The sequence below is a fragment of the Lutra lutra genome, chromosome 2 (genome assembly GCF_902655055.1).
Source record: "Lutra lutra chromosome 2, mLutLut1.2, whole genome shotgun sequence".
In the NCBI taxonomy this organism is placed as follows: domain Eukaryota; kingdom Metazoa; phylum Chordata; class Mammalia; order Carnivora; family Mustelidae; genus Lutra; species Lutra lutra.
Window position 1 is genome coordinate 135,908,362 of NC_062279.1, and position 26,162 is coordinate 135,934,523.

At 38.0% G+C, this 26,162-nt stretch overlaps 1 protein-coding gene across 1 annotated transcript in view; it reads right to left on the reverse strand.

The window, feature by feature from the left end:
* Nucleotides 1-26,162, reverse strand: part of SLC7A11 (solute carrier family 7 member 11) — an 80,419-nt gene that overhangs the window by 9,238 nt on the left and 45,019 nt on the right. The window contains exons 7-11 of the mRNA XM_047718450.1: nt 15,599-15,722; nt 13,583-13,686; nt 12,625-12,721; nt 10,915-11,064; nt 9,488-9,665 (exon numbers count right to left, since the gene is read on the reverse strand). Of these exons, the coding sequence (XP_047574406.1) occupies nt 9,488-9,665; nt 10,915-11,064; nt 12,625-12,721; nt 13,583-13,686; nt 15,599-15,722 (653 nt within the window). The remainder of the gene's footprint in view (nt 1-9,487; nt 9,666-10,914; nt 11,065-12,624; nt 12,722-13,582; nt 13,687-15,598; nt 15,723-26,162) is intronic.

A 26,162-nucleotide genomic window follows, 5' to 3' on the forward strand; every position in this document is an offset into this window, starting at 1 on the left:
CATATTCTCACACTCCAGACATTAGTGTAGGAGCCACAGAAAGCACACCTATGCCCCAGGATCCAGGCACTGTGATGGTTTCATATAAATCTGATCCTAGGATAGCAGCTCCAATACTGCTCAGAGGGCTCTGAGGGTCAGCATGACTGACCAGGTGCCAAGGAGGGACTCCTTAACTAGAGCTTCCTCCCATGGACATAAATATCCCAGTAAGGCTATCAGCAGATTTCTCAGCAGAAAACTTGCAGGCCAGAAGAGAATAGGATTATATAGTCAAGGGACTCAAAGGAAAAAAAAAAAAAAAAAAAGCTGCATCAATCAAGAATACTTCATCCAGAAAAGCTGTCATTCGGAAACAAAGGAGAGGTAAAGACTTTCCCAGACAAACAAAAGCTGAGGGAATTTATAGCCAATAGACCCTCCTACAAGAAATGCTAAAGAGAGTTCTTCAACCATATGTATAGTAACATGAAAATATACGAAAGTAGAAAATTCACTGGTGAGGATGAATCTATAGTCAAATTCAAAATACTCTTGTGTTGATCCAAGGAGAAATAAACGAAATAGAGACAGAAAAACAACAAAAAAAAAATCAAGGAAATTAAGAACTGATTATTTGAAAAGCTAAAACTTTATCTAGATTAACTAAGAAGAGGATTCAAAAAATAAAGTCAAAAAGAAAGAGGAGGGGTGTTTGGGTGGTGGTTAAGCATCTGACTCGATTTCAGCTAGGGTCTTGATCTCACGGTCATGAGATGGAACCCTGCATTGGACTTCACACTGGGCATGTAGCCTACTTAAAATTCTCTTTCTCTTTCTCCTTCTGCCCCTTCACTACCCCTTTCTCTCCCTCTGTCCCCCTTTCAGAAAGAAAGAAAAGGAGAGAAAGAAAAAAGAAAGAAAGAAAGAAGACAGTACAACTGCTACCACAGAAATACAAAGGATTATGAGAGACTTCTATGAACACTTATATACCAACAAACTGAATAACCTGGAATAACTAGATAAATCCTAGAAACATATGCTCTCTCAAGATTAAATCAAGGGGCGCCTGGGTGGCTCAGTGGGTTAAGCCGCTGCCTTCGGCTCAGGTCATGATCCCAGGTCCTGGGTTCAAGCCCCACATCGGGCTTTCCGCTCGGCGGGGAGCCTGCTTCCTCCTCTCTCTCTGCTTGCCTCTCTGCCTACTTGTGATTTCTCTCTGTCAAATAAATAAATAAAATCTTTAAAAAAAAAAGATTAAATCAAGAAGAAATAGTAAATCTAAATAAACCGATATCAAATAAGGAGATTCAATCAGTAATAAAAAACCTCCCAACACAGAAAAGCCTAGGAATAAATAGTTTGTGCTGGTAATTCTAGCAAACCTGCAAGGAAATATTAACACTAATCCTTCTCGAACTGTTCCAAAAAATTCTAAATGAAGAAAAACTCCCAAACTCATTTTATGAGGTCAGCATTATGCTGACACCAAAGTCAGACAAAGACATTATAAGAAAAGAATATCATAGACCAATATTTCTAATGAATATACATGTAAAAATTCTCAAAAATATTAGCAAGTAAAATTCAGCAACACAATAAAAGGATCAAATACTTATGGTCAAGTGGGATTTATCTCTGGGATGCAAGGATGCATTAAACATATACTGGAAGTCCTAGCCAGATCAATTAAACAAGAAAAAGAAATAAATGGCACTCATATCAGAAGGAAGGACGTAAAATGATCTCAAATACAGAAAACCCTACAGATGGGTGATCTCATATACAGAAAATAGATGGGTGATCTCATATACAGAAAACCCTAAAAACTCAACTAAATAAAAACTATTTTAACTATTAACATGAATTCAGTAAAATTGCAGGATACAAAATCAACATATACAAATCAATTGTATTTCTATAGAGTAACAACAAATTATCTGAAATAGAAATTATGAAAGCAATTCCATTTACAATAGCATTGAAAACAATAAAATACTTAGGAATAAATTTAACCAAGGAGTTGAAAGACATGTATTCTGATAGTTATAAGACATTGATAAAAGAGATTGAAAAGATAAAAATAAATGGAAAGATATCTCATGTTCCTAAACTTGAAGAATTAATATTGTGAAAATGTCCACATGACCTAAAATGATCTACAGATTCCGTGCAATTCCAATCAAAATTCCAATGATATTTTTCACAGATATAGGAACAGCTATCCTAAAATTAATTTGGAACCCCAAAAGACCCTGAATAACCAAAGCAATCTTGAGAAAGAAAAACTAAGCCAGAGGCATCGCAATACTTGATTTCAAGCCATATTACAGAGCTACAGTAATCAAAACGGTATGGTACTGGCATAAAAAGAAGCACATAGAGGAATGGAATAGATATCATATATGTGTATATATATATATATATATATATATATATATATACACACACACACACACACACACACACATATATCTCCACATGCAAAAGAAACCTTAACTTGTACCTGTACCTTACATCATTCACAAAAATGAACTCAAAATGGATCAAAGATTAAAATGTAAGACCTGAGATCATAAAATTCCTAGAAAAAAACATAGGGGTCTGGGCAATGATTTCTTGGATAAGGCACCAAAAGCACAGTGAATAAAAACTAAAATAAACAAATGTGACTATATTAAACTGGACAGCTCTGCACAGCAAAAGAGACAATCAACAAATTGAGAAAAACAACCTATTGAATGAGAGAAAATATTCACAAATCATGTCTGATAAGGGGCTGTTATCCAAAATACATAAAGAACTCATACAACTTAATAGCAAAAAAATAAAATAACCCTATGAAAAATAAGCAAAAACTTGAATAGACATTTTTTCAAAGATTATATACAAATGACCAACAGGTATATGAAAAGATGTTTAGCATCAGTAATCACCAGGAAAATGCAAATCAAAACCATAATGTGATATTACACCTGGCAGGATGGCTTTTATCAAAAAGACAAGAAATAACAAATATTGGTGGGGATGTGAACACTATTGGTGGGAATATGAATTGCTATAACCATTATGGAAAACATAATGGCAGTTCCTCAAAAAAGTAAACATTGAACTACCTATGATTCAGCAATCCTATTCCTGGTTATGTGTGCAAAGAAGTTTAAGTCAGTATCTCAAAGGAATATCTTCACACCTAGGTTAACCGCAACATTATTCACAATAGCCAAGATACAGAAACAAGCTAAGTGTTCATCAACAGACAAATGGATAAAGAAGATGTGATTATGGAATATATTCAGCCATGGGAAAGAAGGAAATCCTGCCATTTGCAACAACATTATGCTAAGTGAGATGCCTCAGACAAAGACAAATATTGTATAATACCACTTACATTATGGAATCCAAAAAATGAACTTGTTAAAATAGAGAGTAGAATGATGATTACCAAGGACTAGAGGGTTAGGAAATTGGGGAGATGTTGCTTAAGGGTACAAACTTAGGTATGGAGATATAATGCACAACATAGTGACTATACTATATAATAAATTACAAAAATTGCTAAGGGACTAAATCTGAACCATTCTCAACACTAAAAAAGAAATGATAAATAAATGACATTATAAAAGGTATTAACTAATGGTAGTGTAGTAATCATATTGCAATATACAACAATATCAAATCAACACATTACACACCTTAAACTTATATAATGTCATAATGGAAATCATAGCTCAATGAAAAAGATAACTGAGAGAAGAAGAAGGGGCTTGAACTAGAAAGTAGTTCTCGAAGTGTAATCTCTGGACTAGGAATATGAGCATAGCCTGAGTTCTCAGAAATGCAACTTTTCAAAGTGCTATCCCAGACCTACTAAATCAGAAACTGAAGGCAGTGCTCAGAAATCTATGATTTTGCTAGACACTAAAATATAGAAACCAGTGGGCTGGATCATTTCTAAGGTCATTTTATCTTGGCAGCCCTAGAACTCTGTGATGCTAGTTTACCAGAGTTCGTTCTTGTTCATCTCTAATCTTTGTAATCAATCCTTACAGAATCTCCTTAAAATGTTACTGATCCTGGAACCTCTGGAGCCTATCTTCTTAACAGTTTCAGACCCACATCGTCTCTCATCCAGACATGCAGTGTTTCTCCTCTTACATGACTTATCACCTGTAATGGTCCCTTTCAAGCAGTATTTCACATCACTAAAGAAGATGTATTTTTTAATACATCTGTTGCTTTATAACAGTGTTCCCCAAAGTTGTTTTTCTCCACACACTAATTTTTATAATGTACATTAATTATCAAGAGCTCAGCACAGTGCAGGCAAGTGATGAACTCCATGTAAATCTTTCTTGAATATTTATTACAGCCCACTCTACACTGAGATACAGGTGGAACACAAGGGAGTGCTCAAGAGTAATAAAAGTCCATGCTTACAGAAAAGAGAAGTGGTAAAATTATCCGAGAAAAAGAGATGGTGGAAAAGTAAGTATCAACCAATAGTATGGAATATGTGAATTTTGTAATACGAGAAGGAGCCAGGGCTATCTGACAGGTTGAAACAGTAGGAGATTTTAGGCATCTGCAATGCTGGCCTGCAAAGCATTGGGGTTAAGTTTATATCCTCTCCATCTCTTCCTCCCTGAACTAATCTCTAAAATGACTGACGTTTGTGTGTTTGTGTGTGTGTGTACTGTGTGTGTGTGTGAGACTATTCATGCATGTATCTACTGAACAAAAGCCTTTTCTGAAAGCCTGTTTCTGTGTTTTGAGCCCCCAGTCCTTTGCTTTCTTAGATATCTTCCTTACCCATGTCACAACACTGCATCAATTCCAGAGAAACAGAGAGCAACTTAGAGATCTTGAAGCTTTGCTTGTGTGACATTCTCCTTTGTGAGCTCAAATTAGATCTTCTATTCAGCAGCACATATGGGACCAAAGACTCTGTATTCCGGTTCTCCACACCCTTTCTCTTCTTCCATGTTCAATCAGTCCTATTACATTTTCTCCTATGACTTTCCTATGTTCTCTCTTGGGATCTCAAGATTTGAAAAATTCTCATTGTGATGGAGGTTTGGCCAGAGTGACAGATTTTGGCCCTGAGTAAGCTGTTGGAACTATACCAGCTTTTTCTTCCAGGTCATCTACAGATAGTCGTACTCAGCAGACCCAAATAAGCCTCTATGGAAGGTTCCTGCTTGCCCAGGAGAAATGTGGGGCATGTATTATTCAACTGCAGCCACGCTCATATAAACATTTTGACTTTGGGAATAATCAACTCCATGATACTACATAATATATATAATATATAATATATAACATATAATATAATATATATATATGTTTTTTTAACTTTTTTATTTACTTGAGAGAGAAAGCAAGAGAGAGAGCACAAGCAGGGGGAGGGGCAGAGGGAGAGGGAGAAGCAGACTTCCCGCTGAGCAGGAAGCCCACTCAGGGCTCAATCCCAGGACCCTGGGATCATGACCTGAGCCGAAGGCAGACGCTTAATTGACTGAGCTTCCCAGGCGTCCCTCCATGATACTATTCTTTTAAATAAAATTGAGCCAATGAGTCTACACTCTGTGTTTTCAGTAACTGCATGTTACAAGAACAAATAGCAATTGCAGTATTTTTAGCTTTACTTTTCAGTAGTAAAGTAGTTTTTGAAATCAGTTCAAACAACTGACCTTGCAAAATCGGATTTACCCTACCACACTTGGTATAAGCACAGGACCTACAGCCAAACTGAGTGACTCTGAGAAGTATTAGCACAAAACCAATCTTCCCCACAGGTCATAGTGAAAATAATAGTAGGTATGTTGTTTTTCTATTTTTTAAAAAAGGCTTCCAAACCTTTTCACGTGTATGGTCTCCTTTGATCTTTACAATGAAGATGGTTTAGGCCCCCAAGAGATGTAGGCAAGCTTAACTAATTTAAAATATTGCACTGCAGACTTTGTGAAGAGCCAGTCGAATGCATTCAGGAGCTTCCAGTGCGGAATCTCTCATAAGCTAAGCTCATGTTACCCATGATACACCATTAGCATCATATGCTTTCAGGACCCTGGAATTGCAAAGTCATTGTCTACAGAAATGGACTATGACCATTTTGCTGGTGCTCCCCAGTACGATTCTTTGTCACCACAGATGTTGCCTAAACACAGCTGTCCCCCATATCTTGCTTTAGCAAGAGGGACCGACTTCCAGTCATCCCACTCATCTCAGCTGTGACAAGGTCTGGCTGATAAAGGGAGGCAGCCAAGCCAAACACCTACTGCAAGCCCTCACCAGAGTTTGCCAGGTCTAGCTACCTCCATGCATGTGAGTATGTCAGTGGGGTGTCCGCCCCAATTTTCCTTGGGTGAGAAACTCATGCTTCTGTAAATAAGTAAATACCTAGAAAAATTCACTACTCTGTCACAGATGGCAGAGAACTGTGTTCTGTGTATCTGACTATTCCCTTAAGAGCACATTTTCTCCTCATCCTAGGAATGCTATCAAACAAACCGTGGTTCAATACTGGCATCCTGTGGCCAGAGATATTCATCAAATCTCGGAAAATCTCAGATCCTCGGTTCTGAACATGCCTGGCTATCTGTACCAAGCAGCTCTTCACCATTTCCTGAAGGCTGTTCATCTGCTTCACATTGGTTGTGAAAGCCCCTTAGGTGAGATGTGTTTTGATCAACTCTCATTTCAGAAGGCTAATGCATTCATATACATCAGGGTGAAAACAAAAGATAATAGAAATTCTAGAGACTGTTACCCAACAACACCAACAAAAATCTAATATGAAATCACAGAAGCTCTCCAAGTTCACACTGAGCTTTTTCCTAACAAGGAGGCAGTTGGGAAAAGAGGCAAGGTGGTGGGCAGGACTCCGCTGTTCTGTGTGTCTATGTATGAGTGTTTTGTTTTGGCCAAAGGCGAGGAAACTACTTGCTATTGCAGCAATAAATATTATGAATTTTCTTTATTTTCCTACAAGAATGCTGCCTAAGAGGAAAATCAAATAAAATTATGGAGGATTGTTGTTTTTTGCTACTCACTTTCAAGGCGGCTATAAAGATAAAGGGTTACAAGGCTCGCAATTTAAAGGCAGAATTGCCATGCTCCCTGGTAAGACTTAATGGCATTTTGAGATCCAAATAACCATTATGGGACTACTGCATCGCGGCTGCTTTCACAAACGGCTACACTAAATTTGGAGTCTTGGAGATGTTTGAAACATCATTAGAGACGGAAAAGCAACAAAAACCTTCAAAATCACACAAGCATGGAAAACCATCAAAGAAGGATCAAGTATGAAAACTGGCAGCTGGTAGGCACTGACAAAGAAAGGGTGCAATATGTACATGGTAGTGATAGGAAAGGATGCTTAGAGTTGGCGGCCTCCCAATGGGAGGAGCACAATGCCTACTGCGCGGGAGAAAGCACAGAACCTGCTCTCTCATCACCCTCTGCCTCCTCATCATCCAACTCTAGGGATACTAGCTCTCTCTTCATCAATTCACCTGCTCTCCCATGGCGCTCAGGGGTTTCAAATGTCTCTAGCCAAGATAGGAGACAGACACAGACCTCGAAATGATGAATGCCTATCTGTTCCCAACATTGGTAATGAGGACAGCAATTCTCAGGAATAGTTATTGTTAAACTAGATTCTTTTTTTTTTTTTTTTTTTTTTAGGAAAGCCTCTATATCTATTGCCTGCAACAGAGAAAATGTAACTAAAAATATTCCACAGATAACTAGTGTGATCTAACAGGAAACAGAGATTAAATACCCTGTCAGACAAGCAGTGTGCCCGGGTTAACCTTAAGGAGCCCAACTTTTAGAGTAATACCTCTTCAGGGATTCAGTGTTGCTGGCTAGAAAACAAAATTCAGATATAAATAGTAGCATAAGGTCTAAAGATACCAAATACCAATTAAAAGCTAATGAAGAGTAGTAGCAAAAGTCTATTTTAAATGGCTGACTTCTAAATGAGTTTGGGTAACACACTGGAGGGTCAAGAGATATATATATACATATTTCAGGGTTTTTTTGTTTTTTAGTTTTATTAACACTGACATTATTTATTAGCAGTTTTACCAGAAATATCAGAAATCTCCCTGAACTTCATACTGGGCTTTTAAAAATTAATTATGGTTAAAGAAGTAAATTAAAATGAAAGATAAGAACAATAGTTGTTTTCTAAACTCACTAAACTCACCAAACTGACCAGCAAGAACATAGATGTTCTTCTGGCTACTTTTTTTTTTTTACTTCTTTCTTGTCCCCCAGGCACCCACTTTAGAAAGAGCATGGACTTTGAAGTCCAGCAGATGTGGGCTCAAATCCTAGCTCAATGGTTTAAAATCTGTACACTTAAAAATAAATTCTATATCTTTCTGAGTCCTGGTTTCCCACCAGGTATAGAAAGAACAAACAGTATCTCACACAGGGAACTGTGGAAGATGGGATGAGCTGATGTGAGTGAAAGGCCTCACTCAGCACAGCCCCTGACAGAGAGGTAGGCTTTCCACAGAGACTGCTCCTAGGCACCCTTTCTACCTACTCATATCCTGTATTTCCTCTTTCCCCAACTTACCTGGTCACCAAGCCCTTTGGGTTTTTCTTCTTTAACAGCTTTCACTTTCTCTTGGACCCTGCCAACATCGTCCATGTTCAGACCCTTCTTCATCCTTGTGTAGGGTCACTGTGATTACTACCAATCCTGAGTCTTGATCCTCTCTAATCCATCCTCACTGTACCCAGCATGATTTTTACAAAATAAAATACTACCTGAGTTTGAATTCTAGCTGGTCTACTTAGTATCCGCATGACTTGGAACAACTCACATGAATTCTTCCATGGTATAACTCAAAAATCTCTAAAAAGGGGATGAGAACTTTTGCTACCTCAGAAGGTTATTATAATGAAGAAATAAGGTCATATTCTGTGCTAACACACAGAAACCACACAATAAATTGTGAATTGTTATTCTTCTCTTCATTGTTCTTGCTGTTCTTATGACTTTTCTGTGATTCACATGCCTATTAAATAGGGTTGTGTCATAACCCTAATATTTAGGATCCCTGTGGGTCTCTGTCTCACTCCCTACCAAGCTTCATAATCGCTCAGCAAATAGCATGTTATGATATAGAATCAATAAACTGAGTTCAACCCAAAACAAAAAATAAATAGGTTAGTAAGGGATTTAGGAAAGCAATTAGGTCATTTATAGAACTGCTGATAAAATTCTATCTAAAAAAGCTGTTCTCTTCAGACGTGATCAGAGCAGCTCAAACTAAATATCCTGAAAGGATTGAGTGGCTGTACCCTAAACATCTTTCCCACTTTCCATCTCCTAGTTCTAATTAAAATGCAATAATGTATTTGAACTAGCAATTGCCTTACTTATATTTTTAAACTTTAAGGAGGGGAGGGGATGTACACACATATGGGTTTTCTACAACATGGTCTCTCAAGAGGTCCTGAAACTGTATAAAAGTCTTACCTGACATTCTTCTAAACCACTTGGGTTTCTTGTCCCATATAATAAAGAGATAGTATGCAGGAACCCCAGTCAGAGTAATGATGAAGCCAATTCCTGTACTAAATGGGTCCGAATACAGAGAAAGGGCAACCATGAAGAGACACGTGAAGGAAAACAAAGCTGGGATGAACAGCGGCACCTGGAACACAGCATAGGGGGAAAAAAAATCACTTCAAACAGTTCCAGAGACAGAAGATGGATTCAAGAGAAGGACATCAGTCAAAGGATCAGATGATCCCACTGGTCACGTGAGCAGGTAACAGGCACCATCCCAGCTTACCTTAACAGCAACAGCTTTTGATAGGCACAGAGAATGTAGCAAACATACTCCCTTAAATTTTTTTTTAAATCTTTAAATAGAATAAAACCCGAGGATAAACAAATGTGTTTCATTAGAGATGTTTTGTTTAAAAGGTTTGACCAGAGAAGTACAATTATGATTTATGTTTTTGATTTTAACAGGTTGGCTCTTTGATAATTATGATTAGAATCTGCTTTAATGTAGAGTCAAGAGCACGGGCTGCTTGTTACATGTTAAAGCCTTACAGTGCATATTGATTTTCTGTTAGAGATTCACAATAAGAACTGACAGGAATAAAACAGACCAACTCCTATTCAACCGCTAATAAAGATGTTGCTCACATTAGACAACGGATGTAATCAGAAACAAATTCTGACAACATGACTGACAACATTATCTGTGTTATTTCTTAAAAGCAAATAAACAGTGAGGTCAAATCAATCAATGAACGTTCATGGCTAAAGGAGATGAGAAATATATTCACCAGCTCTCCCAAAAGGAAATGCTTAGTTAGAGTAAAGGGTATTCTATTAAGTGGTACATTCATACACCTTCACTTTCCTACGTAGTTACACTTTTATTCCTTTATATATTCCTTCTAGAATATATAATGTAAAAAAAGAGCAATGTCCCAAGTCATAACATTTAAGAATACTTAAAACGCCCATTTTGTAAAGCAGCGTCCTTTTTAGAGTTTCAGTTAGTGACAATTCCACACGGGTCTGCCTCCCTCTTTCTCAGCATGGCTACCCACAATTACTCAGCATAAAGATACAAGTATCCCACACTTTGAACACATCAGGTCGTTAGACACATCCAAGAAAAAGCAACATAACAAATACCCTGTGTATCTACCCCTTTTCAGAGATGTGACATACAGAGTTGAGTCCGTCACATAAACACCAGGATGAATTATTTTTCCAAGCTCAAATAAATTCAACATGAAGGCATTACCTGCAAGAGTTAAACATTTTTTTCCAGAGGATGCTGCCCCCCGCCCAAGCTCCTCATCATCAAGTTATGACAAAGGGAGGACTAGGTATTAGAAGAAAGATTTATGTAAACCCATCAAGATTACTGAGGTTACCTTGAAAGGACGATGCATATCTGGGCGTTTGTATCGAAGATAAATCAGCCCAGCAACCGCCAGCCCAATAAAAAGCCACCTGGCAAAACTGAGGAAATTCAGAAGACTGTAGAGGTCCCCAGAGAAGAGCATTATCATCGTCAAAGGGTGCTAGGGGGAAGCAAGAGGGAGAGAGACCAGGCTGGGTGAGTTAAAAGAGAGCACAGCTGATAAAACAATCAAATCACTACACATTATGATCATCTTTTTCATATGATATTTATACTGATAAACTACCGCAGTGATTAAAACCTATATTCAACTAACTTCCTATCTATATTCTGCTCTTATACCCCATTACGCACCAGTGACGGCATGAGAAGGTCATCATCATTACCACTTAATCAGATGGAATGTCACATGGATGTTTAGTTCTTAGTTGTTTTTTCATTTGAGAGAAGAGAACATGTTTTCAGAGAGTGAAACACAGGATATTCCATGACTTAAATTTAAAGGCCCAGAGATTGAGATGATTAGCAAATAGCTAATACAAAGAATCAAAAGTGTACCCAATTAGAAAATTCGCCGAGCCCTCTGTAAATGGTTACTGACAAGGCCTTGGCTACGCACAGGCATGAAACACAGCCACTTTGAGGTGACTCTGTCATCCCCTGAATGCAAAATAGTGACCTTTCCTTCCTCCACATTTACTCTCCCCGTGTGCTGGCCATGTGTGACCCTCAAGACCGCAGAAAAGAATGGAGCTCAGAGATCAGCATAGCAAGTTTCTGCAGCTGCACATGCCAAGGACAGCACAACTGATGGGAGAGGCTTAAAATGAAAGCTCTCTCCACCAAATAATACATTCTGTTCCCACAAGTGACGTTAACTTCCAGATTCCATGCAGAGAGTCCGCAGACTTTACAAAGAGATTTCAAGGAAACATTCTGAAAGAGATTAAATGCATGAAACAAAATGTCCAATGTAGTCTATGGGGTTCCTGACAGCAAAGTCCATTTGACAAAAATGTTACAAAAATAGTAGGTGAAAATGAATATAACATTGCCAATGGGTATTAGATCAGATTTTTATACCCTACGCAGTTTTTTTTTTTTTTTGCATCCCATGCTTCACAAAGACTTTGCTTTAAGAAATCTAAAACTCTACAATCTTTCACAATTCTACAAATTTCAGTTTGGGTGCTTTTATTTCTTCCCTTTAAGAGTTGGTCTCAAATACCTCACTTTTAATCATGGAATTCCTGCACTGTCTAGGACTTCAAGCAATTTTTTCTGTTAATTTTGCATGCATTTCCTTATAAGGGGCCTATGATACTGTATTGTACATCTAGGCTTTTAGCTCCTGTACTGTGGCTTTTAGCTCCACTTTCAGTACACAGAATTGGGACTTGTTGCTCTATATCGTTTCCTGAGCGGCTCTGGGTCACTGACAGGAGCCTAGGTAATCACTTCCCTTAGACCTCGCAAATTTCGACAAAGGCAAAAAAGAAGTGGTGTGGTTATTACCCCATAGCATCAAATATGCATCGGAAATACTGAATAAAGGGAAGCGATGGAAAATATCCTGCGACCCAAACTCCACCAAGGTACACACAGAGCCAGTTCATCAATGAATGAGAAAGTAAAGCACTATCTAACATCTGCTTTGAAATCCTCCTTGCTAACCTGTTATTCAAGCTTATATCTAGGTATACTTTTTAATATGCATTACCAAAACAATAACAGCTGGCAGAGGAGTGTGCTTGCGGACATGAATCATGGAGAGGATTTCTGGAAGGTGACCCTCTCGAGACGCAACATAGAATAACCTGATGGGAGAAAAATGTGGGTGGAATTGACTGTATAATTGATCATTTCAAAGGGAAAAATCCAGAAATCTATGAGAAAACTTGCATCTAATTTGATACCAAAAGGTTTGGTATTTCTGAGGTGATTACTTCCGTTTCACTGTTCAGGTAAGGCAGAGAATCATCAAGAGAAATCGGACTTCAAATTGTATAAAATCTGCCAACGTATTCTCTTATTCTTTGAGGAGAAACAATAGCAACATCCGACTCAGCATGGCTCTCGCTACATATAAATAGCTCTGGATTCCCAGGATTGTATGTGCGCTATCAATCCAATCCAGCCCAATATACAAACACATGCACACATACACACACACGTACAAACACAGACATGCCCATGTACACACACCATTTACATTTTTCTGATTGGATCTTAATCTTATGTTAAAATAAAAGGGAATTTGTCATCAAAACAAAAGGTATATGGATGATGGGGTGGTGATTTCTGGTGTCTCTTACTCTACTTTTTTTCTTGTCACCTTTAGAGAAACGAAAGATTTTATCACCAGAAATAAAATGCTGTTGTTAGACTCTGTAGACATACTGTTAAAAAAAAAAAAAAAAAAAAAAAAAAAAAGGAAAGAAAAAAGAAAAAGAAAAGCTCCATGCCTGGCTTCAGCATGGGCTATGAGTAGACAAGCAGTGCCCTCTAATGGGCAGAACGGGACGTGCTGTTGCTACTTGGACCAAGACTTCGATCTTACATGTCTCTTTAAAAACAACAGGTTTGGAGGCACTATTTCTTTTCTTTTTAAACCTACCCTTATCACATCCAATCTCAAAAACAGAAATGCATTTCTGGAAATGCTTGAACTCACTCACCTGGAGACAGCAAACACACCACCATTCATGGAGCCAAAGCAGGAAAGGGCAACAAAGATCGGAACTGCTAATGAGAAATTTCCCAGTAGCCGCTCAGAAAAGGTCTAGTGAAAGACAGAACGAAGCAAATTAATGCTCTGCCAGAAAGTGGAATAAAATGAAGCAATTTAGGCCAAACTCGCTCTATGACTTTCTTTTAGCCTGCTGATACGTGTATGTTTTATAATTCTTCTTTTTGGTTAGGGTCAGACTAACTTCTTAGACAATAATCAAAAGCAAGTACCATGGCATTGCTTCTTGCAAAACTATGGGCAAAGGTCTAAACAAGCACCTTCTCTCCACGTTCAAAAAGCAACGATCCATTTATTGAATCTTTATCAACTGTGGTATCCACATTCTCTGATTCTGGTAAGTAGAAAAAGCTTAGTTCAGAGGTTCACCTATTAGAAACAGAAATCCTTCTGCAAAATGCCTTCTCTGTAGCCTGGAAAGCCACATTTTGATAGTGAAATACAAATGTCCACTGAGAAGTATCACAGATACTTGTTTCTTACACCAGCCCTCCTGTTATGACACAGAAATACCAGTGAGACATGACTGATGACTCAATCATTTATACTGCATACACGAGCAGTTCTGAAAATCTTTTGCTCCAAATAATCACAGTAGCTGAATGTCTGTTTATTGAGTCCCCTCCTCCCTCTCAGGTACTTGCCAGTTCCTTCTGTGGCTTCCTATAAAAAGGCTAGAATACAAATACAAGTCTGGGAAAATCAAGCCACAGAAAATACAAAAGATAAACAACAAAACTTCTGGAATTTCCTTTTATGCCACGGCCAAGGCAACACTGCAAATTTCCATAAAGGATGTATTTAAAAAAAAAAAAACATACACACACACACAAACTACATGGGATTCTTTGAGTTGTCCTTGATGAGGCTGGTGCTGTGTAATTAATGAACCACATTACGCTCACAGAGTAAATGCTGCCCTTTATCTACTAAGCTGAGATGACTGACCTAACATCAGCAAGCTCTGGACACTGGGTTTCTGATAGGAATTATAGGAGTGGCAAATTCTTTTTTTAATACAGTGGACACGTACATAGGTTCACATGAAATGAGATAATTTGTTCCCCATGGGTATTGCCAATATGAGGTAATAGTGACTATTTTAAAAAGAAATGACATCTAGTGATGGGAAGTTATTTTTTCACCCTTCATTGTTATGAGGTTATGAATAAATGCCCCCTTACCAGCTAAGTTTTTATACAAAAAAAAAAAAAAATGTGTCACAGAATAACAATCCAATAACATGAACTTTGAAAGCAAAGACAGTCCTGAAGTCAAATAAATTTTGGAAAATGCTGTAAAATTATGAGTATCCACTTCTTACAGAGCTAAATTGCACATTAGTATCCTTAACATTCTGATAAGTGCTATAGCAATGACATCTGTTTAACTTTGAATAACTCAATAATTCCAAAAATTAATAATATCCCATTACTGGTATTCAAAAAATATACTAGAACAAACAAATATACATAGTCATCCCTTGGAAACCCTTAAGTGGTACTTTGGGAAAAAAAGACTTTAAGTTAGCATTTGAAAAGTTTACAAACAGGAAAGGGTACAGAATAAATTACAATTTACATACCAAAAAATACCTTCATTTAAAGTCAGGAACTGCCCAACTGCCCACCTATCCTGAAAGTCATGTTGGAAGAACACTATCTTCCATTCAACATGCACACATAATAAAAATGTGTTTTCAAGCATGAATATGGGGAAACGTTTTACATGAAATGAACAATGCAGAGAAATCATATAGGATTTGGGCTATATCAGTCAAATGGAGTATGCCAAGGTGTGCCCTAATGTTTTAAATGCTCATGATCATTCAGGTCAAGAAAAGATTACTGAATTTCAAAACACTTGCTGCTGGAGGGAACTACTATGAAATTGCATCAACTCATTAGCCTAAATTCAAACGGGCATTTTTCCAACTTGGACTTACCACCGCCACTGCATTTGAAAGCAACAGCTCCTCAGCACTAATGGTCGTAAAGTAGGCCACATTTGTTAGCACATAGCCAATGGTGACGATGACCATGGATATACATATGGCAAGGGGGATGTTTCTGAAATGCACAAAGGAATTGTTTATTAGTCCTCTTTTGTTAGTTATTCTCTGACAGCAAAGATGATCCGATAACAGGCTAATTCAAATAAAGAATAAAATAGTATCATGATAATTACAGGCTCTGTTAGGTATGCATATTTTATCAGGGTGAAGTACTACAGAGTCCTTTGTAATTTAATAAGGTCATGGGACCAGATACTTCATTTGTCTTGTCTGCTGCTCTACCCCCAGAACACATGGGTCCGTCCCATTCTTGTGCTCCATAAATGCTATAGTGTTTCTCACACTTGATCATGCATCACCTAGAGGGCTTGTTGAAACACAGTTTGCTGATCCCATCTCAGAGTTTCTGACTCAGTGGGATTTGCATTTCTTTTTTTTTTTTTTTTAAGATTTTATTTATTTATTTGACAGAGAGATCACAAGCAGGCAGAGAGGCAGGCAGAGAGAGAGGAGGAAGCAGGCTCCCCGCTGAGCAGAGAGCCCGATGTGGGGCTCGATCCCAGGACTCTGAGATCATGACCTGAGCCGAAGGCAGCAGCCTAACCCACTGAGCCACCAAGGCGCCCCGGGATTTGCATTTCTAACAAGTTCCTCTGCAATTGAGCTGCTGCTGGCCAGGGACCCAAACTTTGAGAACCATGGGCCCATATACCTTTCGAATACTAATTTACTGCCTTGACACCTTTCTAATCCTAGACCCCAGGAAAGTCACATTCAGCTTTTCCCCTTCAGTAACTTCCTTATCAGCAAGTAAGTTGTACATTTCTGAATGTATGAGAGCAAGATGTATCTATCATTCCAAATGATAGTAATGATAATTTTATATGTAACACAAAAAGCACAGAAGGACTCGCAATAATGACTTTGCACTGCCCTGCTGTGAGTTCAAAGGAAGCTCAACATCATGAGTATCTATTAAAGCAACAGTGCAGATAATCCCATGAAATTAGAGGTGACATGCTGTGAAGTACATATGACCGGACCGTGCTGACACTCTGTGGCAGCCACAAGTACCGGGCACAAATGCAAAGTTATGTCTTCATTTAATGCACCGAGAAAGCCAGGAGTTACTGACCCTAATAATTTGATTCCATGTTACCGATACACATTACTTGCTTAACATAATCACCTCTTCAGACTCTTTCCAGTTCAAGCAACTTAAACCTTCAGCTCCCTGCACAAAGGCTGATGGATTTTTTAGCCATACAGCTTATCAGCCCTCATGGAGCCTTAACCCTGCTGGGTGCCACTAATGAAGACCTCAATATCATTTCTTCCAAGATGAAAATACAGTTCAGAACTGGGAGGGGGGTGGGAAGAGGCACAGCCTGCCTCACTCCCCAAGCTGGGTATGTTTAGGACACAAAGTCCCAGCTCATTATGCTGAACAGCACTATCCCCCATTGAGAACGGGCAAATCTAGCCAGTCAGCAACTGCCATTCATTATGCTGCTTGGAGCCTGACACTTCCCCTGATCCCCGAAGTCTTAAGCCTTGATGGGGAAACACATCGACCTCTAAATCCTGGCATCCTAATACAAAAGTAGCAGATGTTCCCCTTCCCCAGTGTGAAGAGGGTCCTGTGGAATTTTCTGTTAACACCATAACATGCATTGCTAGTTGTGATTGATAAATGCTAAATTTAAGGAGAGGAAATCACTGGGCCAATTAAACACAAAGGAGTGAGTGGCGTAAGACATATTAAAGATGAATTCTGTTTCTCTGAGAGAAAGACGAGATGTAAATGCAAAGGGCTAAGAAGGCAAACATGAAGGTATATGTGCAGTTTTTCAACCACTCACAGTATTATTTTAAACTTGAATCTTTTCTGTTTTTATAACATCCCAAATGGTGTGTTAAACTCCTTCTCTGGAGGAGAGCAGCAGAGAGGGAGAGGAGGAGAGAGAGAGTCTCTATTCCTTGCAAGGATTCGGGATTAAGAAGTGTAAAGTTTCTGTTAATAAAAACTGAGGTGACATTGTTAAGTGCAGTGAAGCAACTAACCTGTCCGGGACAGGTAGTCCTGTCACATCGTCCGGTGCTGCAAATTAGCAGGGACAAGTCAGTCTGAAACAGGGGCTGTGGCCCTCCCAGCAAACTCTAGCCTCCGCTCAGCTCTTCCAAGGAAACCTCCCCGCCTCCTGCTTCAAGATTATGGTACATCTGAGGGAAGTTTTCTAAATTGATTTTAGCAGAAGGAATCCTAAAAAAAAAATCCAACTTTTTTTTTTCTCCGTTTGTCAATGACAAAAACTATAGCAAATAGCTGCTGCCGTTTACTCGGTGGCCGTTATGTGCCGGATATTTTATTACGTACTTTCCATATTTGCCTCATTTAATCTTTGGAAAATGCTGTGAGTTAGGAGCATCATTGCCATCTTAATATGTGAGGACATGAAGTCTTCGAGAGTCTAAATAGCTGTTTAAGGATATACAACTGGCAAACGGGAACCCGGAAGTCAGCCGATCGATCCTCGCAGAAGTCACAGCAGTTTAACCATGAAAGCGTACTCTCTCTCTCTTTCTCTCCCTCTCATGCGTGTGGATCCTCAATCTCTCCACTCTTAATTTTCAGAGAAATCATAACTGTTGAGTATGCTTACTGCAAATCTCCTAGCAAGACTATTTCTCATGTAGTCACTGAAAATGCAGTTTTATTTACCAGAAAGGAGGAAAAAGAGTTATTTCATGATTTTTATCATTTTTCTGCATGACACGAACTGTAATGTCAAGTGAATGTTTTCAAAAGTTTCAATTTTTAGAAAAGGGTTTTGTTTTGTTTTGTTTAGATTTAAAAGACAACAGAAGCTAACTTAGTAAATTTCCCTGGACAGTTTTTGCAGGAAAGGAGGAAGAGCAGGTATGTTTGTCAGAGAAGCTGAAATGTACAGGTTATTAACAATTTCATCATCAGCCAGATATACTATGCAGATACCAGAGGGAAAAAATCAAAGGAGCTTAAAATACAAGACAAAATTGAGAAAGGGTCCAACCTTGTTGCAATTTATAACATGCCCAGGAATTCCTCTCTAAGTAAATTAAGCCATGAGAATTGGAAGGGGTGTGGCAAAAGAGCCACTATCTTCTGTCCCCAGGTCCCATTTCACTCCGACAAAGGGAAGGAGGAGAAGAGTTTGTGGCTGCCTTGGCATAAACAGCAATCAATTACCAAGGAAAGCAGTTGACGTGTTCAGAAGGGCTTGGCACCATGTGGTTAACTCCTGGGTTTCAAGCATCAAAGCTTAAGAGCCACTGGATGAGCTGATAAAAGCTATTAGGCCATGCCAGAGCGATCTTTCTGGAGGCTTTAGATGCAGAGGGCAGATAAGCATGGTTAGTAACTAAAGATTAAGGCAAATGGCACAGGATAATAAAATGAATTAAAGGGACTAGTAGACCACTGATATTTCAAAGCCTCTGTGTTATTGTGAGGTATCCTCCAATTCTAAGTGCAACAAAAGCACTGTCTTTAAGCAGAATAAAAATGACCCATACCTATGAGTTCCACTCTTTTTTGAATGTTTGTGCACATTTGTTATATTAACAAAATACATATGTATTAAAAGGAGTTACTTAATCCTTAAAACCTCTAGTCGTTATGCAAAGTCTTTTCAATTAAAGGCCATTAAGTATGTGGGAATCCAATCACATTATTAGCTGCACTTAGTTTCAATCAAAAGGTCTTGGATAGTCCTCTTTTCCTGTGGGCTTACTTTAAATTGGTACCCATAACCCGTCTATGTCACACGTGGATATTTGTTTTCTTTGAAATTATTAAATGGAGGTCTCTGCAACATCTGCTTAAAAGCATTTCATTCTAAGGAATAGACCTTCCCAGGAATCCAAATGGTCCCAAAAGTAATGGCTGGTAGCTTATATTTGTATAATCTACAAAGCACTGACAAATACACTTTATCTTCAAATATACACATGCCATTCCAAATCCTTTGTGGAATGAGAGAGAGTATGAATGAATAACAAACAAAATTCACATCAACTGAATGAAACAAGAGGTTGCTGAAGCTGTTCACCCCATTTTCAAATAAGGGAACCAAGACTCCGAAAGTTAAATTATGTGGCCAAGGTCATAAAAACAGTTAAGTGGGAGGGCTGAAAGGTGAGCCTGTTCTTTCCACTCTAAGTTCCACATTCACTGTATATCCCGCCATGATATCATGGCTGCTTTGTGCCTGCTTTAACTCTTGTGGACAAGGTCCCTAGGATTCTCATGAGCTGACAAACCTGTTTTATTTTGTATAAGTAATATAAATACCTGATGGCTGAATGTAAAAATGTGACACATTTTATGCCAAGTGTATTTCTCCATGCATGGAATAGCCATTGCAAATAAACTTACAAGTAATGCAGCATGGGATTCATTTCTTAATATGTTTTGCAACTATACAGTAGAGCATCAGAAATGACCATTGTCTCCAATGCTTTATATTGGCTAGAAAGACTCCTTGCTGCAAACACAGAATGCGTCACAAGCTAGCTTGATTCTCCAGAAGAGATTTGAGGACATCTGAAGGTTTCAGGGATTTCTGATTTTCAAACCATATGAGTCATCTAGTCATCACTTGAATTTAGAATATTCCTAACATTGTTTTATAACTTAATCAAAATTTTCTAAGATTGGTGTGAACGAAAATAAGTTCCACACACTCCCCAGTGTTGCATACATACAATGGGGACCACAGAACTCACTCATCCTGGGGCATCTAAAGTTGTCTTTGAGACGGGGGACTGGGTGTGAGGACAGTCAGTTCTGTTAAAGCCTGTTCTTTTACGTTCAAGAATCTTCTGAGGGAAGTGACTGATGCTTCACACTTTCTATTTAAAAATCATTAATATTTTAACACATGTATGTGACATTCAGGAGAAAGGATCAGGGGAAGGAGGGATTCAGAAGTGTAAGAAAATGGTAAACTTAATATGTGAGAGGCAAAAAGAAAAGTAAGACAACTTTCAAAATATTTTTCATTTCTATTAATAAACTAGGCACTATTTATTCATATAAAATTGAAATGTAAGTGTGATTCATCTCAACACAAAGTATTTTAAAATTATATTAAGTACCTCTTGATTCCAAGTTTTTTAGAATCATACTTGTTTCACATTTTCTTTATAATTACACTATAAAGACCTTGAAAGCTTTTCTATAGCTCTGACACAGAAATGACTCAAGCACCTCTTTTATTTCTCTTTTGTATCCAACAATCAATTAATTAATTTTTGCTGAATCACTCTGTTTCTACACTGGTATTAATTTTATCTCACTCCTCAAACTTCAGTCATGAGTTATAGACAAAAAGATAAGTAATAGTGTATCTTAAAGAAAATCAATCCATATTTTTCATTCACATGATTTTTCCCCCATACATTTTTGTATACTTTCCCTGACTCTTGCTCATACCAAATCCCCTAGAGAGCTCTGGGCACAGAATCATCCTATCTGGCCATGTGATTTCTTTCTTTTTTCTTTTTTCTTCTTTTTAGGTTTTATTTATTTATTTGACAGAGACTCAGCGAGAAAGGGAACACAAGCAGAGAAAGTGGGGGAGGGAGAAGCAGTCTCCCCTCTAAACAGGGATCCCGATGCAGGATTCCATCATGACCTGAGCAGAGGGCAGATGCTTAACCAACTGAGCCACCCAGGCGTCCCCGGCTATGTGATTTCTGACATTTCTAGCAGGGATTGAATTACAAATAAGTGTTTTTGATAGCTTTCCAGAATTGAAACAATTAGATTACAGATGGCTGGAATCACAAATTCCTTTGTGTGTTTTCAGTGATTTTGCCTCATTGTCATTTAATGTTGTCACTATATCTCTAGTTATCCATGGTGAGTGGGAATTGGGCTGTTAGTAACATAAAAGAAATGCACTTAAGGAGACATAACAAGTAGTTGAGGGAAATGTGTGGGTTGTCACTGAAAGAGAAAAAAAATGTAGCAGAGGAAACATCTAACTTAAGAACAATTTCTGGGCCAAGGATGAATGCAGAGATATGACAAGCAGATTGTCACATAAAGGTACACAGTCATCCCACTGATTTCAGGCATTAAACACCTGCCCTCTGCTCCTTACAGGATCACAGCAAGGCTATGGATGTTTTCATTGAAACATTTTAAATTTCAATACCACTGATGTCTAATCTAAATCTCACCATTCTCCATTGTCCACAGATGAAGAAGTCCATAAACAGAAAGAGAAGACAGAGAGACCTGTAGAGAGATGTAAGAAATGAACAGACACAGATTAAAAGACTGCAGGGCTGAAGGAGGCTTGTGGGAAAATGTAAGGAGGGAAGTAGGTACAGCCACACCAAGAACAAAGAACTAAAATGGAAACTTACAATTCAGAAACATAGGGTGAGAAGCAATTAGAAGCATTAGTATAACCATTCAATCCCTAAAAACACTTAAATTTTTATCCTATTTAAATTCATCACTAAATAAAATTAAGCTTGAGAGTGAATTTTCATTTGCTTGAATTTCATTCAAAAAAAGTAACATGTAACACTTTTTCTCATTTTCCAGAGATTTCGAGTATGTCTTTCAGATACATTACAATTATTCATGTTTACCATGGGTAACGATAAAGATATTAGAAGGCAAGTTTGAACGTATAGAAACATGATTGGTTTCCAATACAATGTTAGCAATTAAATAACTGAAAAGATAAACTCTTTTAATAACAAGAAATTACATTTCACACCAATGTTCATTCAATTCTTATGTTGGTAAAACTGTTTTTACAATATGCCTTTTAAAATTTCATTATTTTCCTCAGGATTTGAACTGATGTACACTACAATAACTCAACATCTAAATGAACCATTTTTTGTAACAGAGTCCCTGAAATTCAGATGTATGGCTGAAACATTAACTACCTACCACACCATTGTGTACCTCCACAGTTCAAACTGTTCTTGAGAAGAGCTACCCACATAGGCCACATTTGCCAGATGCTCTTGTATTTAGGTGAGACGGTGCCTTAACCTTGATGTCAATTGATGTGGCAGTTAAAGGTCCAGCTGCATAAGAAGTGGGCCACCTCGTCACCCACTTTGCCTAACTGACCGCTAATCGCAAAGGATCTATAGAGAGGCAAAGCCACACAATGAGAGGAATCTAGGTCACAGAACTAACATGTGGATGAAGGCCCATCAGTTAGCCAGAGACACCAACATTGGACTGTTACATGATATAAAATTAAATTTTTGATTGTTTAAAGCCATTAAAAACTTGCAGTGTGTCTACTGTTGAAGTTGGCATTATCCTAACTAATAAAAGAATGGAAGTCCTCATTATATCAAGATTTTAATTAATTCTTTTGTATAAGAGTTAAAATGGGTCCTCATTAAATTGTCTCCTATATTACATTGTTTTATAAGGGATCAGTATCTGATATAAAATTCTTCAAACAATGTCCCAAATTACAAAAGCCAAATGAAAACATTCATATCTGAGAATAGTAAAAATTAGTCATTATTCAAACTTCCCAGAAACAGAGCAAAGATAGATTGCCTTGTTTGCCACTTTAAAATATAAAATCTCCTGCACTTATAACAATTGCCACCAATCCAACAAAGATCAAAGCACAACTGCTTCTTGTTTTGACCAAGGACATACAATAACACAATGCAATGTTAAATAAATATACTTTTATGCCAGGAAAAGGCCACATAAATAAATATACCCACTTTGGCATAGCAAATGAGAATTAGAATCAAAATTCCCTCAGGCCAGAAGCACTATCTTGGAAGGAACAGACAACATTTCTCCTACTCTCCATGCATAAATCAGGTCCAGGCGCATTTCTGATCAGCCACGTGATAAGAAATGGAACAGATAAACATGGAGACATTCAGCCATGACGAATAAACTACTGCTCCTACCACCAAAAATTGCCTTCGACATTTCCGACCAACAATGACCAATCTAATCCTTAGTAATAATTTCACATAGGTATCAGGTGGTCATATAGATAAGTGACTTTCCAGTTGGGTGCTCTGGGAATCAGAACAGAAACGGGACACCTGGAAAGATTACAGACCACCCTGTTCTCACTCACTCCAACCACATCCCATCCCCTCTTATTTGTTTTATGCGTTGATATTCTGCCACACAACTGAGGATTTCGAATAGTTTTAAGATCACTGTTCTATATTCTACAAGTTGAATTATGTCTTCAGATTCTTTTTTGGACCCAATACTGGCTTCCTAAAGTACACTTTTGAAAATATATGGATTATTTCCATAAAGTAGCTATATATGAATGATTATACAGGTATGTATGTATATATTTGATCTTATAAAGTTGAAAATAATGTCTGTTACTGTAACAAGTTCCTATTTAAACTCCTTACTCATAGGGTCATTCTTAGTAGGAAGGGTACAAGGTTGATAGATGAGCCAAGAACTATGGCCCGGCTTCAGTCAGTGGTAAATCCACATGAGAACATGACACAGCAGGCTGATGAAGCAGTAGAGAAAGGCAACAATGAGAAGACATAGAGTTGATGGGCCAAGTACCCTGCCAGTTGAGAGAGGTCATTGTCAAGAAAGTGATGATGAAGACTCCTGATTGGAACAGTTCACAGCTCCCCGAAAAGGTCACAAAGGCCCAGAGAATGGCAGAATTTCCTGCAAGCCGTCCCTCTCCTCTCTGCAGGTTGTCAGTTCACCGAGATTCCTACTTGCAGCAGAAATGGAAATTTTGTAATCTTTTATCTTTCGGCTCAGAAGTTAAACCCTCTGAACAATAAGTTTTTGTGTTGTAGTTCATATTTACTAAAGTCCTTTTTTAGACTACAAGGATTCTTAGGCAAACCTCTCTCTAGGAATAGTTTTCTTAAATCAACTATATTGTGTAGTGGCTGAGGGACTAGGAAAATAGAAGCAGTCCTAACATTTGCCCACCTTATAATCCCCCCTTTCCTTTATATTTTCAGCCCCATTTCCCCAAATCCTACAACCAATATATATACCTGTCTCTCTCTCTCTCTCTCTCTCTCTATATATATATATATATATATATATATATATATATATATAATCCCAGTTGTAAATTACCTTTTCACAACATCTTTTCTCTGTACTTTTGCCTTTGATTTTGCCTTCAGCTCATAGAGTTTTGAAAAATGTTCTGGACCCCAATCCGAAGGCTAGGTCTAATCACATTCTGATCACTTGCAGGGACTCAAGGAGATACCTGGATCTCTCTAGGTTTAAACTTCCATATCAGCTAAAAAGAGTATTGAATTGGGGCACCTGGGTGGCTCGGTCATTTGAGCCTCAGACTCTTGGTTTTGGTTCAGGTCATGATCTCATGGGCCCTGAGACTGAGCTCCAAGTCAGGCTCCATGCTCAGCAGGGAGTCTATTTGAGATTCTCTCCCTCTGCCCTCCCTTGACTCATGAACACACAAACTTGCACATGTGTGCACTCTGTCTCTCTCGAATAAGTAAGTAAATCTTTATTTTTTTTTTAAAGGGTATTGAGTGAATAGAGTCTAAAGTCTATTTTACCTGAAAGTTTATTATTCAAACACTTTAGCAAATAAAGCTAATCCGTAAAGATTGTTCAACAGAATATTTTAAAAACTCAATGGAGCACTTGCTCATGTACCAGAGCATTCTAAAGAAATGCCTGCCATTGCCTTGTTCTGTTGTTTGGAGGCAGGAATAGGATGCTGCTGACTTTACAATCTCTTTTCCTGGGCTCTGGAGATTATGATTCTATCCTCAGCCAGGAATACCAGCACATCAAAGCACCTTCTATCATTGCAACTTCAAAGTGTCATCCTGGCTGAAAATATTGATCATTACTAAAGACCACTTAAAGGAAAAGGTTTGTCCATTCTTCCAGATTCTAAAATGATATCTGTAGATCAGGTCAGAACTCTGGAAGGCCACCTTATAAGACCATTTTATCACAGACTCTCATGAAATGTCTTTGCAAGTCACTATATTTTATCCCTCAGCTTTTATGAAAACTTTATTGTAAACACATTTTTACAAATCATCTGAATTTTAGGAGGACATTTGTAGTACTATTATCACTTGTAATCTCCATCTATTCATACTCTCCTAATTTTACAAGGAATTTAAGGCCATTCACTGAGTATTGTAAAGTGCCCTCAAAGTGTTTCCTTTAAATCTATAGTGCAAACATTTTTGAGAGGAATTTACGGGACTCCTTATTACCCTCAAAGATACCTCTGCTTTTCATTTAGCTTGTAACCACATATGGAAAGAGTTCCCAGCTTCCTTGGCTTCTTCTTCTTCTTCTTTTTTTTTTTTCTAATCAATCTTTTATTTCTAGGACATGTGGTTCATTAAAATAGGGAGAAAAGAGAACTATTTTGGAAGATACAACATAGGATTTAAGAAATTTTTAAAATAGAAACTTGTTTACAATAGGGATGGG